Source organism: Panthera uncia, chromosome A2 (assembly GCF_023721935.1).
Source record: "Panthera uncia isolate 11264 chromosome A2, Puncia_PCG_1.0, whole genome shotgun sequence".
NCBI lineage: Eukaryota > Metazoa > Chordata > Mammalia > Carnivora > Felidae > Panthera > Panthera uncia.
The window spans coordinates 71,864,258-71,882,099 of record NC_064816.1 but is presented as its reverse complement, the minus strand read 5'-3'; the positions used below and the strand labels follow the sequence as shown (position 1 = coordinate 71,882,099).

At 42.0% G+C, this 17,842-nt stretch overlaps 1 protein-coding gene across 2 annotated transcripts in view; it reads right to left on the bottom strand.

Annotated features, from left to right (window-relative positions):
* AMPH (amphiphysin) overlaps positions 1-16,837 on the bottom strand; it is a 248,068-nt gene extending 231,231 nt beyond the window's left edge. The window contains exon 1 of one of the 2 annotated variants that reach the window (XM_049642759.1): positions 16,209-16,837. In XM_049642759.1, the coding sequence (XP_049498716.1) occupies positions 16,209-16,277 (69 nt within the window). In that variant the 5' untranslated portion in view covers positions 16,278-16,837. The remainder of the gene's footprint in view (positions 1-16,208) is intronic. The other variant, XM_049642761.1, reaches the window with a different exon arrangement.
* Between the last annotated feature and the right edge of the window lie 1,005 nt (positions 16,838-17,842).

Sequence of the window (17,842 nt, the reverse complement as noted above, 5' to 3'; positions counted from 1 at the left end):
TAGTAGAGTCGATTTCATGAGAAATATTTTGAAATAGGCAGTAACTTTCATAGGTAAATGTAAAATACAGTATAAACATATTTTTTGTTTTTAACTCATTGTTTTATTCTATCTGATTTAAAAGACAATTGCAGGGGCGCCTGGGTGGCTCAGTCAGTTAAGTGTCCGACTTCAGCTCAGGTCACGATCTCATGGTCCGTGAGTTCGAGCCCCGCGTCGGGCTCTGGGCTGATGGCTCAGAGCCTGGAGCCTGCTTCCGATTCTGTGTCTCCCTCTCTCTCTGCCCCTCCCCCGTTCATGCTCTGTCTCTCTCTGTCTCAAAAATAAATAAATGTTAAAAAAAAAAATTAAAAAAAAAAAAGACAATTGCATAAGGCAGCAATAACGAATCTTGTTGATGGATATACAATATGTACATATGTAATTTGAGAATCACAGCACGTAAAAGGGGAGAAGAAATTGAGCTACACAGCAGCAAAATTTTATATACTATTAAAATTAAGTTAGTATTAAAAATAATCATAAAAGAAACAAGGGAATTAAAATGGCATGCTATAGGGGCACCTGGGTGGCTCAGTCGGTTAAGCATCTGACTCGGTTTCAGCTTAGGTCATGATCTCGTGGTTCATGAGTTCGAGCCCTGCATCAGGTTCTGTGCTGACAGTGTGAAGTCTGCCTGGGATTCTCTCTCTCCCTCGCTCTCTCTCTCTCTCTCTCTGCCCCTCCTCTGCTTCCTCATTCTCTCAAATAAATAAATAAACCTTAAGAAACTTTTAAATGGCATTCTATAAAATACCTATTTAACACAAAAAAAGGCAGTGAGGAAGAACTGAGAAACAAAAATAAATAAAATATCAATGGTAGACATAAATCTTACTTTATCAGTAATTATATTAAATGTAAATAAACGAACCACTACAATTAAAAGGCAGAGATCAGCAGATGGATAAAAAATATGAAACTACCTAATGTCTGCAAGAGACACAATTTAGATTCTAAGACACAAATAGGTTGAAAGTATAAGAATGAAAAAGATATACCATGCAAAGAGTAACCAAAAGAGAGCTAAAGTGTCTATATCAGACAAAATAGACTTTAAGGAAAAAAACGTTTCTAAATACAAAGCAGGCCATTTTATAATGACAAAAGGTCAATTTGTGAAGAAGATACAATAAATAGAAACACTTATGCACCTAATGAAAATGTACCAAAATATATGAAGCTAAAACTGGTAGAACTGAAGAGAACAGAGAATTCAAAAATAATAGTTGAAGATTCCAATACCTTAGTTTCAATACTGGATAGAACAACTAGACAGAAAACCAATAAGGAAATCAATGATCTGAACACCACTATAAACCAAGAAGTCCTAACACACATCTATAGAAAACTTTATTCAACAACAGCAGACTATAATTATTCTCAAGTGGATACGGACCATCCTCCAGGATAGACAACATGTTAGACTATAAAACAAGCCTCCATAAATTTATTTTTCCAGTTTTACTGAGACGCAATTAGATACGTAACACTGTATAAGAAAGGTGTGCAATTTCATGATTTGAATACATGTATATAGTGTGAAATGATGACCACACTAAGTTTAGTTAACATCCATCATCTCACAGTTACAAATTTTTTTCTTATAATGAGAACTTTTAAGATCTACCTTTTCAGCAATGTTCAATATACAATATGGTATTGTAACTATGGTCATCAAGCTGTACATTACATCCTGTAACTTATTTACCTTATAATTGGAAGTTTGTACCTTTGACCATCTTCATCCAAATCCCACCCTCACAAATTTAAAAGGACTGAAATCACATAAAGTATGTTATCCAACTACAACTGAATGAAATTAGTAACTACTAACAAGGGAAATTTAGAAAATTAACAAATATGGAAATAAAACAACATACTCCTAAATAACCAACATATCAAAGAAAATAATAAAGGAAATTAGATATACTTTGAGATAAATGAAAACAACATAGCAACACTTATGGAATGCAGCTAAATTTCTTAATGAGAAATTTAGAGCTATAAGCACCTGTATTAAAAAGATGTCAAATCAGTTATCTAACCTTCCACATTAAACTAAACACAAACAAAACCCAAAGCAAATAGCAGAAAGGAAAGAATAAACATTGAGTGGAAGTAAATGGAACAGAGAACAGAAAAACAACAGAGAAAATCAGTGGAACCAAAAGTTGGTTCTTTGGAGCGATTAACAAAATTGACAAGCCTTTAGGTAGACTGGCCACGGAACAAAGAGAGAAGACTGAAATTAGTAAAACTAGCAATGAAACAGATGACATTTGCAACCAGTCTTACAAAAATTAAAAGTAATACTACGATATATAAGAACACGATGAACAACTGTATGTCAACAAGGTAGATACACAAACTAATTGAAATGGAAAATTCCTAGAAAGACACGAACTACCAAAACTGACTCAGAAAGAAATAGAAAATCTGCATAGACCTAAGACAAATAAAGAGAATTTATCAGCAATCAAAAAACTTCCCACAAATAAAACAAAATGAAGCCTAGATGGCTTCAATGGTGATTTCTACAAATATTAAAAGAATTAACACCAATCCTTCATAAACTCTTCCAAAAATAGGAGAGGGGCCACTTCCCAATTCATTCTTTGAAACCATTATTACTCAGATACTAAAACGAGATAAACCATCACAGAAAAAACCTATAAAACAATATACATTAGGAATATAGACATGGGGCGCCTGGGGGCTCAGTTGGTAAAACATCCAACTCTGTTTCAGCTCTCTCAGGTCTTGGCTTCCTGAGTTTGAGCCCACATTGGGCTCTGTGCTGGCAGCACAGAGCCTGCTTGGAATTCTCAATCTCTCTCTCTCTGCCCCTCTCCCCCTCAAAGAATACAGACACATAAATCCTTAAAAAAATATTTTTCAAAATCTAACTTGACATTGAATGGTCTACTTCCTAGCAAATAGGGTTTCTCCCACAGGAGACTAAAATTATCCTCTGAGTTTTGACCACACTCTCTACTAGGCACTTAAGCAATCTCATTACTATAACTTCCATGATAAAACAGACAAACTCAGTGTAATTATAAATAAATCTTTCAAACTCACCCCATCTCCTCTATCACCTACCAAAAATATGCTGTTTTTTGAGGCATTTCTTTTTGTGATTGATGCATTAAGTAGCATCACTCTAAAATTATAGATTTTTTTACAGAATCAGATGACACAGATCCAGCCTTCTATGCTATACAACATCCCTAACAAGGAAGACATCTGTCCCTTGATGAAACACTTCCAATATTTCAAAGTGACTGATCTCTTTGGAATTTAAGTAAGCTATTTTAAACATAAGGGTATTTTTCAAGCATTCCATAAGGGTTCTGCGCTTCACCTCTCTCTCTTCACTACACTGGAGATAAATTTATAAGTCGTGAAGAAGTAGAAGGCTTACTCACCATATTATAACCCCAAAGTGGACCCAGGAGATCATATATCACCACAAATTCTCAACCAAAGTCCTTTCCCTAAAGCAATATGTTTTGCAAACTTCACTGAGCCTTTGAATTACCAGAGGAAGTTATTAAAAATGCATGTCTTACTTAAGAGATTCTGCTAAGTTTGTAACTAGACCCAGGAATCTGAATTTTAACTCACCTCTTCTGCAAATATTCCTGGTGACACTTGAAGAAAACACTGGAATAGAGGTACTTGATTTCAGATTCATTTTCTATATGTAACAGGAGCAATTCTGGGGGCGCCTGAGTGGCTTAGCTGACTGGGTCTGACTCTTCATTTCAGCTCGGGTCATGATCTCACGGTTCATGGGATCAAGCCCTGCGTCGGGCTCTGTGCTGACAGCATGGAGCCTGCTAGGGATTCTCTCTCTCCTTCTCTCTCTCTTCCCCTTTCCAGCTTGAGCACCTGCATGTGCACTCGCTCGCTCACTCTCTCTCTCAAAATAAATAAACTTTAGAAAATGCCTTAAAAAAACAGGAGCAATTATGGACCAATGCAAGTCTCCAGGAAAGCCTTTCCTGTCCTAACCCACTGCTTCAGAATGCTAGTGGTCCCCACAGCCACAGGCATTTCCTAAAAGGATGAGGGCAGTGTTTGTATATCATGTTCTAGAGACACAGAGAAGAACCCACTGAACAGAGAGGAGGCAAGAAATTAATATTTTACTAAAGAAATACATAGCTTTAAGAGGCAAGTTTTCTTATAACAGATGTCTCAAATATTGAGGAATTGTTGGATATATGAAAGGTATCATACAGCTCTAGGCTGTGCTACCACAAAATGGGAGATCCTTCCAAGGCTTGGACTATCTGGACTAATCAACCGTTAGCCACCATTATTAGGTAGAGGAAGAGAAAGTCTGCTGCAAAAGATTCTCTTCCAAATTTGATTATTTCCAAGCTGCAAATCACCCCAAACAGATTATTCTTAAATTCCAGACCACTGCCTGTGAAATAATCAAGTCAATGCCTACAACATAATTAAGTCAACTTGGTGCCAGCCTTAACCATGCGTGTTCCCTCTGTCCTCTCTCTCTCTCTCTCTCTCTCTCTCTCTCTCTCTCTCTCTCTGTTTCTCCCTCTTTCTCATCAAATGCTTGGTATCCAAATGCAATCAAACCCTTTGTTTAAAAGACAAACTAATCTTTGTTGGTGTGTGACATTTCAGGGTTTTCATTTTTATTTGAAATTTCTGACGGCTTGAAGTAAGAGACCCTACAAATCCATGAAAGAAGACCGGGCTGGGAGTTTACTGCCATTGTACAAAAGCATCTCTGGATGACTATGTATGATCTACATATGTATGTATGTATAATTCAGAGGGCAAGCTGGCTCTGAACCAGTGTCCCGCCTCTGTGTCAAGGAGGAACTCAGCCCCACAAGAACCCTTCAACAGGTCAGAGTAAAAATCTGATCACACAACAGGGGGATTAGTATTACAGTAGGACCATCCTGGTTAGGGTCCACTTTGCCCCACTAAGCGTGGAAATGGTAGAAGGGGATCCTTTATGAAGCCAGTGTAAACAGTTGATTCTGACTTCTATATTCCACAACTCTTACTCTGTATTTCTATGGAATTCATCCTGACTCCTACAATCACTAAACCATCACCCCATTCCTCTTGCCTAATAACACAACTCATCCTTTAGATCCTAGCTTAACATCTACCTTCTTCACGTAGGTGTGTCCAATCCTCTCACTCCAGGGGAGTTACCCATTTACATTAAAAAAACTTGTTTTCTCCTCACAGAATATTTAATTATGATCTTTCATTAATAACCATGTAGTTATTATTATGCCCAAAAGTTTATCTCTTAGGGCACCTAGGTTGCTCAGTTGGTTAAGCGTCTGACTCTTGATTTCGGCTCAAGTCGTGATCTCACAGTTCGTGAAATGGAGCCCCATGTTGGGCTCTGTGCTGACAGTGCAGAGCCTGCTTGGGATTCTCTCTCTCCCTCTCTGACGCGCTCTCTCTCTCCCTCTCAAAATAAAAAAAAATAAACATTTTTTTTTAAAGTTTACCTCTCTACCAACTCCTGCTGGTCGATATGGTCAACCAGAATGGCTTTGTTGACTGCTATATTGTAAGTAGCTACCAAGGGTCTTTCACGCATTAGAGTCTTAATACATGACTACATGAATGAATGAATTCTACCAGATTGACTTCACAGTAGAATATATCACTTTTAGAGTAAGTTTAGCATCCTTTACTCAGTATTACGTGCCATAACAAGAGTGCACTTACGTATGGGCCCATGTGTATTTTATTAAATTCTTTTTTAAAATGTTTCTTTATTTTGAGAGAGAGAGAGGGCCTGCACACATGAGGGGAGGAGCAGAAAAGATGGGGAGAGAAAGAATCCCAAGCGGGCTCCGGGCTCAGCACAGAGCCCAACGAGGGGCTCAATCTCATGACTGTAAGATCGTGACCCGAGCCAAAATTAAGAATCAGGTGCTTAACTGATTGGGACACCCAAGCACCTCTAAGAAATTATTATAGGCACTTTTAAGATACAAAAAACTATATGGCATAGATATATTCAGGTTCTTTCCATGTAGGAACTAAACTTTCAGCTAAATAACTGTATGACAGTAAGGTGAAATGATCAACTTGGTGGTTTTCTGGGTTTGGTACATCTGTTCTAAGTTGTTTCAGGGCAATCAAAATTGATATATGGCTGTAGCATAGCAAATATTTCAAAACTAAGATCTTACCCATGGCTTTATCCAGCATCATTCCTAATAAGGGATTCACTCAATATGTATTCAGGAAATGCATCTACTGAAGTACTACACTTAAATTTAGATTTTGAATCAATAAGAATGAAGTTTCAGCATTTCTATATTAAAAGTTGGCCCCGTGGATGTGTTCTCAAGCAACTGTGATTACTACCACTTTAATTTCGCATAATGCTATGTATATAGTCTTATTATATTTTTTCATGGGTAAATTCTTTAACTCTGTGATGATGGTACTTTCATTATGTAAATCTTAGCCATTATTGAGACTCTCTAGAAAATTGTATCTGTAACACAAGAGATCTTTACATGTAATAGCCCTTTCACGGAAGCCCACAGGCCCTTATTTCCTCAGAATCTACTCAGATGGCCCCTCGAAATCACCAAAAAAATTGTGTTTGAACAGCAGAGTTGAAATTCTCAGACTTTAAAAAGCCACAAGAACAAATTATTTTTTAAATACTCTCTCTTCGCTACTCAAGCCCTCCCAGAGTGCATTACAGTATTTTTTGTTTGAAACCTAATCATAGATACATACACACACACACACACACACACATACACACACACACACACACGCACTCACACCCATCCACCCATCCCTGAATGGACTGAAGTGACCCAAAAGAAAGTCAACATATAGGAAAAGATGCTGGAGGGCCTCTAGGGTAGTATTTTCAAAGTGTAGTCTTGAGATAAATTCAGCATGATCCCACAAGCATTTTATTAGAAATGGAACAGACTCCAGTGGAATGGAATGGAATGGATAATCAGTGTTTGATAACATCAAATGTCCGAACTTAGGAACCCTGGCATCATGGGAAATCTTGGAGCAGGGAAGCTATGGGTATACATGTGCAGGTGTATTTGGAAATGATACGCCCATGGATCATACACGTGGGGCTCAGGCATGCTGCAGCACAGAGTGACCACAGTGGGAAATAATCTAGAAAGAAAGGCTTCCTGCCCCTACCATTACTGTGGGAACTGTTAGTGGGGGTGCTGTGCTCCTTGATCACTACAATGCTCATCCAGGGGACAAGAATGACATCTGAATGCTGGATACCCTTTTGGGACCATTTTCCATAGGGCCATAGTAAAAACCACTGACTGACTCCTTTAGAGACAGGGAGCTTCCCCCCTAGGGTTGCTGAATTTATCACAAGACAGAACCCCAGAGAGCAGTCAGAGATTCTTATGATACATTGGATGAGATGTTGAAATCATTTAATGTGAATATTCAAAGAAATGGGACCTCGTTTTATACCCCAAATAAAGTAGGCCATATCACTTACATAAGTATTTCAGGTATTTTAAGTTGTATCAGTCCATAGACAAGTTGGCTTCTAAAGTATGACTTAGGAGTCTCACACATATACATGCCACACACACAATATGCTATCCTGTAAAGGAGAAAGGTAACTTTTACTAATGTTAAAATCAGAGATCCTATAGTTTTGATTCCCTATTGTATTGATTCCTGGAGAAAAAAGGATGTGTGGGTATTTGAGTGTCTGTTAAAAGAAAAAGAAAAAGAAAGATGAAAGCCTTACTGTGTCACAAGTATCCTTGTGTTACTTTAAATTTGGCTGTTTTTAATATACACAGAGAAAATTATCTTAGTGGCAGGGAAGGCATAAGTTTGCACAATGTAGAAGCAGGCAACAAGAAAGCTTCAGATGACCTTGAAAGAGGAAACCCTGGATTGCCACAGTGATGCAGGCTCCAAAGTGTCTTCAGATACAAATGTGGTCATAAAATCCACACTTCTAGCAACAGGCCCCATGGATAGAATCTCCTGGGGGCTCCTGGGTGGCTCAGTCAGTTGGGTATCTGACCCTTGATTTCAGTTCAGGTCATGATCCCAAGGCCATGGGATCCACCCCCACATCAGGCTCTGCACTGAGTGTGGAGCCGGTTTGAGATTGTTTCTTTCTCTCCCTCTGCCCCTCTTCCCCACTGTGTGCTCTCTCTCTGTCTCTCTCTCTCAAATTTAAAAAAAAAAAAAAAAAAAGGAATCTTCTGGACAGAGCAAGGTCTCCCTTCTATTGTATTTACATCTAACATACACATACACACACACACACACACACACACACACACACACAAGCACATGCACACAGAAACATCATCCACATGTTTCTCTTTGAGAACAAATCTGTGGGCATCAGCAAGGCAGTAATTTTAAAAAAATGTCATATAATTAGGTATATGGGAAGAAATGACATTGTTTTTCTTGCCATATCACACAATCAATATTGGACTGAACCACATGACTGTACCAATATTTGGCTGTTTGACTTATAAAAATGACAAGTTAGCTCAGTTCCATCTAATATTGTTTGGAGTCCTTACCATGTACAGAACCTGTAAGAATAATTTATTTCATATACTACCTTCACAAAATCACAGAGAAAATGACAGGGATGCATATCATGAACCCTTTATGATAATTTCACAAAAGACAGAGAAAGAATAATGAGGAAGGAAGCTTTACAGGGGTGCAGTATGAACAAGCAAGAACACAAAAGTCAAATCAATGAGCACGTACCATTCACAAGACATGTGGCCCTTGTCCTCAAGTACCTTCAACTTAGTTGGAAAATACAATACATGAAAAACATTACACCTAAGACTGTCACGTAATTTTCACTTGGGGCAGATAAACTAGCCCAAAGAATATCAAACTGGACACTTCCTGAGAATTTAAAAAGTAAGAATTTAAATAAGTAACTCCCTTAATAAAACAGAAAGAAACAAAAACAATGCCTAAAAAGTTTCATATTATAACATACCAAAAGTTTCCCTGCTCACAAGAATCATGTTAAAATATATCTAATGTATAAAAATGTTTACAATTGTCCACCAATTTAAATATTGCACAGAAGTCAAGGATGCTAAGACCAAATAAATGTCATTGGATTTCACAGAAGGAAGAAGATGGACAAAAAAATAGATCTCAAAGGGATTAAATATTTAAGTAGAAAGGCTTATGGAAAAACAGACGGATTGACTGTGTTTATTTCCATCTCCTCCCAAAACCTAAATAAAATAGTACAGGCATAAGATGGTACAGGCATAAAGAAGGTATGAACATACAATGACAAAAACAGGGGAGGCATCATAGTAGATCAGAGAGTTTAATACATTTTAGAGAAGCAGAAAGGAGGATGGAAGAATGGAAACAACTCAGCAAAGCAGAGAAAGGTAAAACAAACCAAAAAAAAAAAAAGTGCCTGTACACAGCAACCAATGAAAAAGCAGCCAATTCTCCTTGCACAGTTACACACACAAATACACTCAAGTTGAAAACCCAGTGCAACTAAGTACTGTATACAGTTGAATATCAAGCACAACCCTGATAATAGGGGACTATTTGAAAGCCTGGGATATAGAACAGATGAGCCTTCAAGCCCTTCTTAACCCCAACACTGGCAAGTAAAGACAGAGGATGACAGATTTACAGCAAGCAGGCCTAGAAAGAAAATCAGCCCAGATTACAGCAAAAGGGCAGAGGCCCCAAAAGGGGGTATAGAGGGGTCCTTCAGTTGGGGAAAACAGAACAATTACATTATTTTATATACTGAGCCTTTGACAATAATATTGATGGGCAATGACAGACCTGATGAAGTAAGAAGAAATAATTCTAAATAGTTCGTAGGAAAATAAGCAAATAAAACAAAAGCAATTATTAACTCCAGAGAAAACAAAAAGCTGAATGAAAAACTTAATCCTCAGATACAACTTCATAAAAATTTAAAACTTCAGTTTATCCAAGGGCACCATTAAGAAAGAAAAAGGCAAACCACTTTCCTCAAGAAAACACTTGTGAAATGTCTACTTGACAAGATTCATATCCTGAATATATAAATAAGTTCCTCAAATCAATAATAAAATGACAAGCCACTCAAATAAAAGCATAGCCAAAAGACTTTAACAGACACCTTACAAAAGAAGCTATCAAAGTTACCAATAAGAACATGTAAAAATGCTTATCAGGGAAATGACAGTAAAGGAATTTAAAATAAAGGAATTTAAACAGATAAAGAATAGGAGAAACATGAGGGATGATGGGTATCTGGCAGGATAAAAATGTTCTATAACTTGACCTGGGTGCTAACTATGCAGATATCCATATACATAAAAATCCCCCAAGTGGAATACTTAAGATTTGTATATTTTATTCAATAAAAATTATACTTTATAATTTTTTAAAAGATAATCCTCAGCAATCAACAGTTTGTGCCATAATACATGACTGAAGGATGTGGAAATGGAGATGAAGGTAAGACAGCTAAATCTTTACCTATATTCACCAAATATTAAACGATAGATCAAGAAGTAGTTATTTTATACAAGCATATTTTACAGAGATGTTGGGGCTAGTCATAGCTACCTCTGGGGAAACAAGATGAGGCTGAGAGGAGGGGACAGAGGCCTGCTACTTTTCAAAATAAATGTTTTATATTATTTTATTATATTATATTTGATTTTTTAAACTGCATACATTAATTTGGTAGGAAATTTTTTTGGCAAATATTAAATTATAAATTACAAAATACATGACTATTTATATAAACATGGGACAAACAAGTATGCCTCAGTGGATACCTTTTATTTTGCCAGTGTAGCATTCAGTCCCCCATCTATACTCTGATTTTCCTTCCTTCTCTACAGCACTCCATATGGTCTGGGGTGGGGGCCTTCTCCAACCCAGCATCAGTAGTAGTCTGTGACTCAGGCCCAATCCAACCTATGGTCCTGGTCCTTGGCCAGAGAGATTTCTTTCCTCCCAGGAAGAAGCACAAGGCCCAATTTGGGCCAATGAGAGCTATACTGAGTTCTATATAAATGTTGAAGGAAAAGCATGCTCTTATCTAGAGCTGCTGACGGCCACCCTGCCACCAAGACAGAACTTGCCCAAAAATGGGCTGTCATCACTCTGTCTCTCTGTGTCTCAAAAATAAATAAATAAATAAATAAATAAATAAATAAATAAATAAATAAAGGTGGGGGGAGCGCCTGGGTGGCTCAGTCAGTTGAGTGTCCGACTCAGGTCATGATCTCGTGGTTGACGAGTTCGAGCCCAGCATCAGGCTCTGTGCTGACAGCTCAGAGCCTGAAGCCTGCTTCGGATTCTGTGTCTCCCTCTCTCTCTGCCCCTCCCCCAAACACACTCTGTCTCTGTCTCAAAAATATATAAACATTAAAAAAAACTTTATAAAAAAGAATGGAGCTGCCAGAATGAACAGCAAGAGGAGAGATGGGGAGAAGGCATGTGAGCCCTGATGCCTGTGGTTGAACCCCTGGTTCCGGTAGGTCTGAAGTTTGTCTACCCCTGCCTTTTTCATTAATTATAAGAGGCAATAACACAAAATGGAAAATCACTTGACTGCCTGGGTTCAAACTTCGCCTTTACTACTTACTAACTGTGTGACCTTGGCGTGTCACTTAACCTCTTCTTCATTTCTTTTAATGTTTATTTTTATATTTTAGAAAGAGAGAGAGCGTGCGCGCATGCACGCACAAGAGAGGGAGGAGCAGAGACAGAGGGGGAGACACAGAATCCGAAGCAGGCTCCATGCCCTGAACTATCTGTACAGAGCCCCACAAGGGGCTCAAACCCAGGAACTGTAAGATCATGCCCTGAGCTGAAGTCGGATGCTTAACCGACTGACCAACCCAGGCACCCCCTTCTTCATATTTAAAATGAGGACAGAGGGGCACCTGGGTAGCTCAGTAGGCTGAGCACTGATTTCAGCCCAGGTCTTGATCTCGTGGTTCCTGAGTTGGAACCCCCCATCAGGCTTGCTGTTGTCAGCATGGAGCCTGCTTTGGATCCCCTCTCTCTCTCTGCCCTTCCCCCACAGGCTCTCTCTCTCAAAAATAAATAAACGTTTAAAAAAACTTTTTTTAATAAAATGGGGGCAGAAATAACACCGACCACATAGAATCCAATGAGTTAAAAAATGTAATACACACACATATGCGTATATTTACATATATGTATATGTATAAGAACAGTTATACCTTAATATACATTTATATGTTAAAATCCCATTTAGATTTGTATGTGCAAGAGCCATATTTTTATTTTTAGTAATTATATTTCCCTTTTTCCTTAAACCAGTTTGATCGGTGTTTTCCACTTTTTACAAAAGCCAGGACCCTGATTAATTCAATACCCAAGAGAGAAGCCATACAAAATCAATGGAGAGATTTAAGTAGTTATACATAAAACGTAAACACAACATAAACATAAATGTTCTCTATGGCAGAAGAAAATCATCAAAAACTACAAAGTACATAGAAATGGAAGAAACCATATTTGAAACCTTTAGAATTGATAGTTTTTGCCCTTACACAGAACAGGGTGCAGATGCTAAACAAAGTGGGCAAAAAAATAAACACAATTCACAAGTGAAAAAAAAACAAACAGGAATACAAAAAATAATGTTTGGTTTTCAATAATCAAACAAAACAAACAGGAACTCATTTTTTTCCAATGACACAGCTATCGATTATTTTAAATTTTATTATCCAGTGTTGGCAAGTGTCTCGTACCACCGGTGAGAATGTTAATTGACACAACCATTTGGAAAGGCAATCTAGCTATAATAAAAATCAGCATACCTTTGACACAATCATTCTTCTAGGAATGTATCTAAGGAAAAACTTCAGGGTGTACACAAACATTTTCCCTACAAGTTTACCCCTTGTAATTATATACAGATTTGTATTCATATACAGAAACATTGGAAATTGAATGTCCAAAAAATAGAAGATTCATTAAAATCCAGGGGCACCTGGGTGGCTCAGTCAATTAAGCGTCTGACTTCAGCTCAGGACATAATCTCATGGCTCTTGAGTTCAAGCCCCGTGTCAGGCTCTGTGCTGACAGCTCAGAGCCTGGAGCCTGCTTTGGATTCTGTGTCTCCCTCTCTCTCTGCCCCTCCCCTGCTTGTGCTCTGTCTCTCTCTGTCTCTCAAAAATAAATAAACTTTAAAAAAAATTTTTTAAATCCATGAGTTCCAATACTGTTTAGTCATTTAAAATGTTAGCAGAAAATACGTACATACTGAAGAATGCTCATGATTATTAAATGAAATAAACAGGTTAAAAAACTTTGAGTATGAGCCTGTTTTGTTGTAAATATATACGTGTAAAAATGGGAAAAGATCTACTAGAATATGCATCAAATGATAGTGACATTTCTGGGTAGTAGAATTATGGCTGTCCTAATTTGTTGGGGTTTTATTTCTCACTTATATACATTTCACTTTCTCCACTGAACCTTCACAGACCTTCAATTAAAAAAAAAATGTATTTTGGGGCGCCTGGGTGGCTCAGTCAGTTAAGCGTTGGACTTTGGCTCAGGTCATGATCTCGCGGTTTGTGAGTTTGAGCCCCAAGTCGGGCTCTGTGCTGACAGCTCGGAGCCTGGAGCCTGCTTCAGATTCTGTGTCTCTCCATCTCTCAGCCCCTCCCCTGCTCATGCTCTGTGTCTCTCTGTCTCTCAATAATAAATAAACGCTAAAAAAAAATTATTAAAAAATGTATTTTAAATTCATTTAAAAAAATCTTAAGACCCCTCTAGGAGTAGCTTCTGTCATGCATTTGGAGCCAAAATGCATGGAACCATTAGGTGTAGCACAGAGAATGAGAAACTTAAGCAAGTAGACTCTCTTTGGGGAAAATTTGGTTGTAAAAACAAGAAGCCAAGGTCTCAAGAACACATGTGGTATACAGACACTGCGATGGAGTGTCTGCATCAGAGAAAAGGAACAGTCCAAAAACAAAAAAGGAAGGCATCTCTGGGGGAGATGTCCAATGCCTTCAGCAGTCACTTACTGTGTTTTCCACCCTCCAGTAGCTTCTCTTCAGGCTTGGCTGGGCTACCTCACCTGGATTCCCACCTGCCCTTTCCCTAATGCTGCACAGGCTCAAGAAAGAGACAGAACTTACCCACCAGTGGAAACCATACTCTCAGCCTTTTGGTGTCTTAACGCCCTACATTTGGTACAGCAGGCACTTTCCATCAGCAACTTCACCCAGGGAAGAAAACAGGATAGCTGAAGCCCTATACAAGCCTCCCTTAGACCTCCCCTCCCATGGAAAAGTAACCACCATCCAGAAGTGCAGTCATAATACACACTTGACCTTAATAACGACAAAGTGAGTTTTCAACAATTCACAAGGGCTTGCACGCTCTGTAAGACAGATTATGATACCTTTTCATTTATTTTTAGCATATTAACAGCTGGTGACCCAGATTAAGAAATAATGTAAAATGTGAAAAGGCAGACTATACCACTAAATTCTTTCACAGATGGAAAGTGGACTCTGTAAAAAGCTTCAGACCAAGGATTCAAGTAATTAGCTGGAAGTGGAGAGCGGGGAGGAATACCTACAAGTGGGTAAAGTGAAGCATGGAAAAACGATGACAAAACCTGGCTGGGATCCCAGCAGATCCTTAGCTACTTTCTGGACAAGTAACTAACCAGGGACTGGTAGAGGCCAAGAAGCCCTGCTAATGCAGCTGCCGAAGGAGCGGCTGGAGAGGTTCTCGTTAGTTGAGGATGAGCTTGGGTAGATATTAAAAGAAATACAATCCTCTTACTGCACTGGGAGTGTGCGTGTGTGGAGGGAGGGGCCAGTGGCAGCCACACAGCCTCCGGTCCTGGGGACAGGCAAAGGGATCAGTGCCCCCTTCAGCTCAGTTCCTCCAGGTGGGTGGGAACCGAGAGCAGCCTGAGCCAGGGTCTGAAGAGGGAAATTCACGGTCATTTTGAGCAACGCGGCAAATCTGACTTCCAGTAAAAGAGGCAAACACTAAACACCCAGAATCCCAGGGACGGAAAACACTGCCACATGAAAGGGAACACAGTTCCACTGACACAAACCGTGGGGCTCAATTAGCCGGCGTTCATTTTCAAGTTCGATGCTTAAGCTGCAATATGAATGTCCTTTGGCTGGAGACACAAATGAAGACCTCAGTGCTGGCAAGGTCTTGACGACAAGCAGTCTCCAGGGGAGCCAGGCGAGCCCAGCGCCTGCCACAATACCTCAACTGCACAGGGCTGCGCTTGGTGTAAACCTGGGATTCATCTGTGCCCATCTCTGGGAGAGGAAAATAAATTACTGAGAGGCCAATATGCTGAGGAGCTTGTAAAACACTAGGGAACCCAACCTGAGCGTGCGATGTGGATTTTTTTTTTTGTTTGTTTTTAATGCAATAAAACGCCCTCTTTGTGCAGAAATGTGCAAAGAACTGTTAGGTTCAGGTCACATGTATTTCTGACCTTCCAGAGAAGGACACCGATGTCCAAAAGGGCACACACAGAGAGGACCCCCCCCCCAAAAAAAAAGAACACAGAGAAAGAAAAGTGTGTATCCACATCTCTATTTTGAACTCCAGGATTCACTGGACAGCACTGTATTAAAGCCATGGGTTTTCTGAGATGAGCCCGATCGATCCGTACAGATCTGGGGGGTGGCCTCTGCGCTGCACCAGCCGTTTCTGCCGCACTTGGGTCCCCAGGAGACCCCCCCGGAGGGAGGACTGCTGCCGCAATCTCCCGCCCGGACCCGCGGGCCAGCGGGCCAGCGAGGAGCGGGCGCCGCGGGCGGGAAGAAGCGCTCGGCTCCGGGGACCGCGGGCGAGCCGCAGCACCTGCCACCGCTCGCGCCCTCGCCCGCCCGGGAGAGCGGCGACCGCGGCCAGCAGCGCGGGGGGCGAGCGCGCGGGGAGACTCGGGCGGACCGCGCGCCCCGGGCGCTCCAGCCTCCCCGCCCGCGGCCGCCTCGCTGCAGTCGCCGCGGCGCAGCACAGGGCATCCCCGCGCCCCCGGCCCCAGCCTCCGCCGCTCCCCCGGCCCGCTCGGCCCTCGCCGCCGCGCGCCCCCGCCACCTGCCCCGCGGCCCGTCGCCCGCTCTGACCTTTTCCTGCGCGCGGTTGAGCCGCTTCTGCACGTTCTTGGCGAAGATGCCCGTCTTGATGTCGGCCATGGCTGCGGGTCCGGGAGGCTGCGAGGAGCGGAGCGGAGCGGGCGACTGGCCGGCGGCGGCGAGGACGAGCGGGAGCGCAGGAGGAGGAGCGGGAGGGGAGGAGGAGGAGGAGGAGGCGCGGGAGGGGCTGCGAGGAGCAGCCGGGGAGCGCCGGCAGGGGTGAGGGAGGGGCGCAGCGCTAGGCACCGGCTTAAAGCGACAGCGCGCAGGCGGGACGCGCGGGGCCCGGCTGCGGGGCGGCGAGAAAAAGCGAGGGAAGAAGCCAGAAGTCAAAATGCCCCGAGAGTGCCCGCGGCGGTGGAAGAGGAGGTCGGGAGGGGAGAGGGGAACGAGCCCAGCGGCAGTCCGGGGGCCCCGAGGCGGCTCCGGGGTTCTTTCGAGGCGGAGTTTGCGTTGGGGGAGGCCGAGTGGGGCCCGATTCTTTCCAGAAAAAAAAAAAAAAAAAAAAAAAAAAAAGGGGGGGGGGGGGGGGGGGGGGGGGGGGGGGGGAAGGGGGAAGCCGGGAGGGGGGGTGCTCTGACGTGGAGGCGGGGGGATGGGCTCTTCCGGAGAGTGCACCCCTCCCTGGTTGTGTGTTCCAGAAAGCTAGGCCTCGCCCTGCCCTCAGGAGGCACACAGCCAGAGGAAAGGGGACTGGGAAACCAAGTCAGTGCGGGGTTTAGAGCTGCCGTGGAGAGGAAAGCGATGCCCACACTTCCCCAAACTTTGAAGACGAGATTTGGGGCCCGCGGTAGGGAGGTTCCATGTTGAGAAGGGATGGTCCCTGTAAGCAAGGTGCTGTGCTTTGGTGATCTGGGTAATTGCTGCCCCAAGGACAGTCAGGTCCTTGATTGCCTCACGTCAACATCGCAAGACCTGGGCCTCTTGCCCTGTGGCTTCCTGCGAACCTGCTGGCAACCTCACAGGGATTCACTATCCTCAGTATGCTTAGCAGAAGGGAGAATAATAGGGATAAATTTGTCGTATACTTTACACAGAGCTCTTGAAGGCCCTGACCAGTGGTGAAACCATTCAGTCACTTCTGAGTGTGAGGCAGTGTGGCCGGTGGCCCAGCAAGCAGGTCAGAGGTAATCAGGCACCTGAATCTGGTGAGCCCCAGTGAGCATCTCACTGGAGCAGACTGTCACCTGTGGAGCACCCCTGTGAACCACCCCTTGGTATCCACTCGGTGGGAAGTCCCCCTACCTTAGTTGTAGAATGGCACCGTGACTGGCTTTTGCCAATAAGATATAGTAAAAGTACACTGGGCCAGTTCCAGCCTAAGCCTGGAGAAGCCGAGCGGGTTTGGCACTCTACAGAGCCCTGTGCTACCGTGTAGAATTTCTCCCTGCTGCGAAAAGCCTCATGGAGAGGCCACGTGGAAAGGGAGAAACCTCAGCCTCCATCCGTCTGACCCACTGACTAAATTCGCATCAGCAAGACCACCAGAAGAACCGCTCAGCTGATCCCAGCAGAGCCCAGTGTGGTGAGTAAACAAAATGATAGTGCTTTTCAGCCACTAACTTTTGCAGTGGTTTATTACTGAAATATCCAGCCTGTTCACTTGGCTCTTATATCCTCTGGAT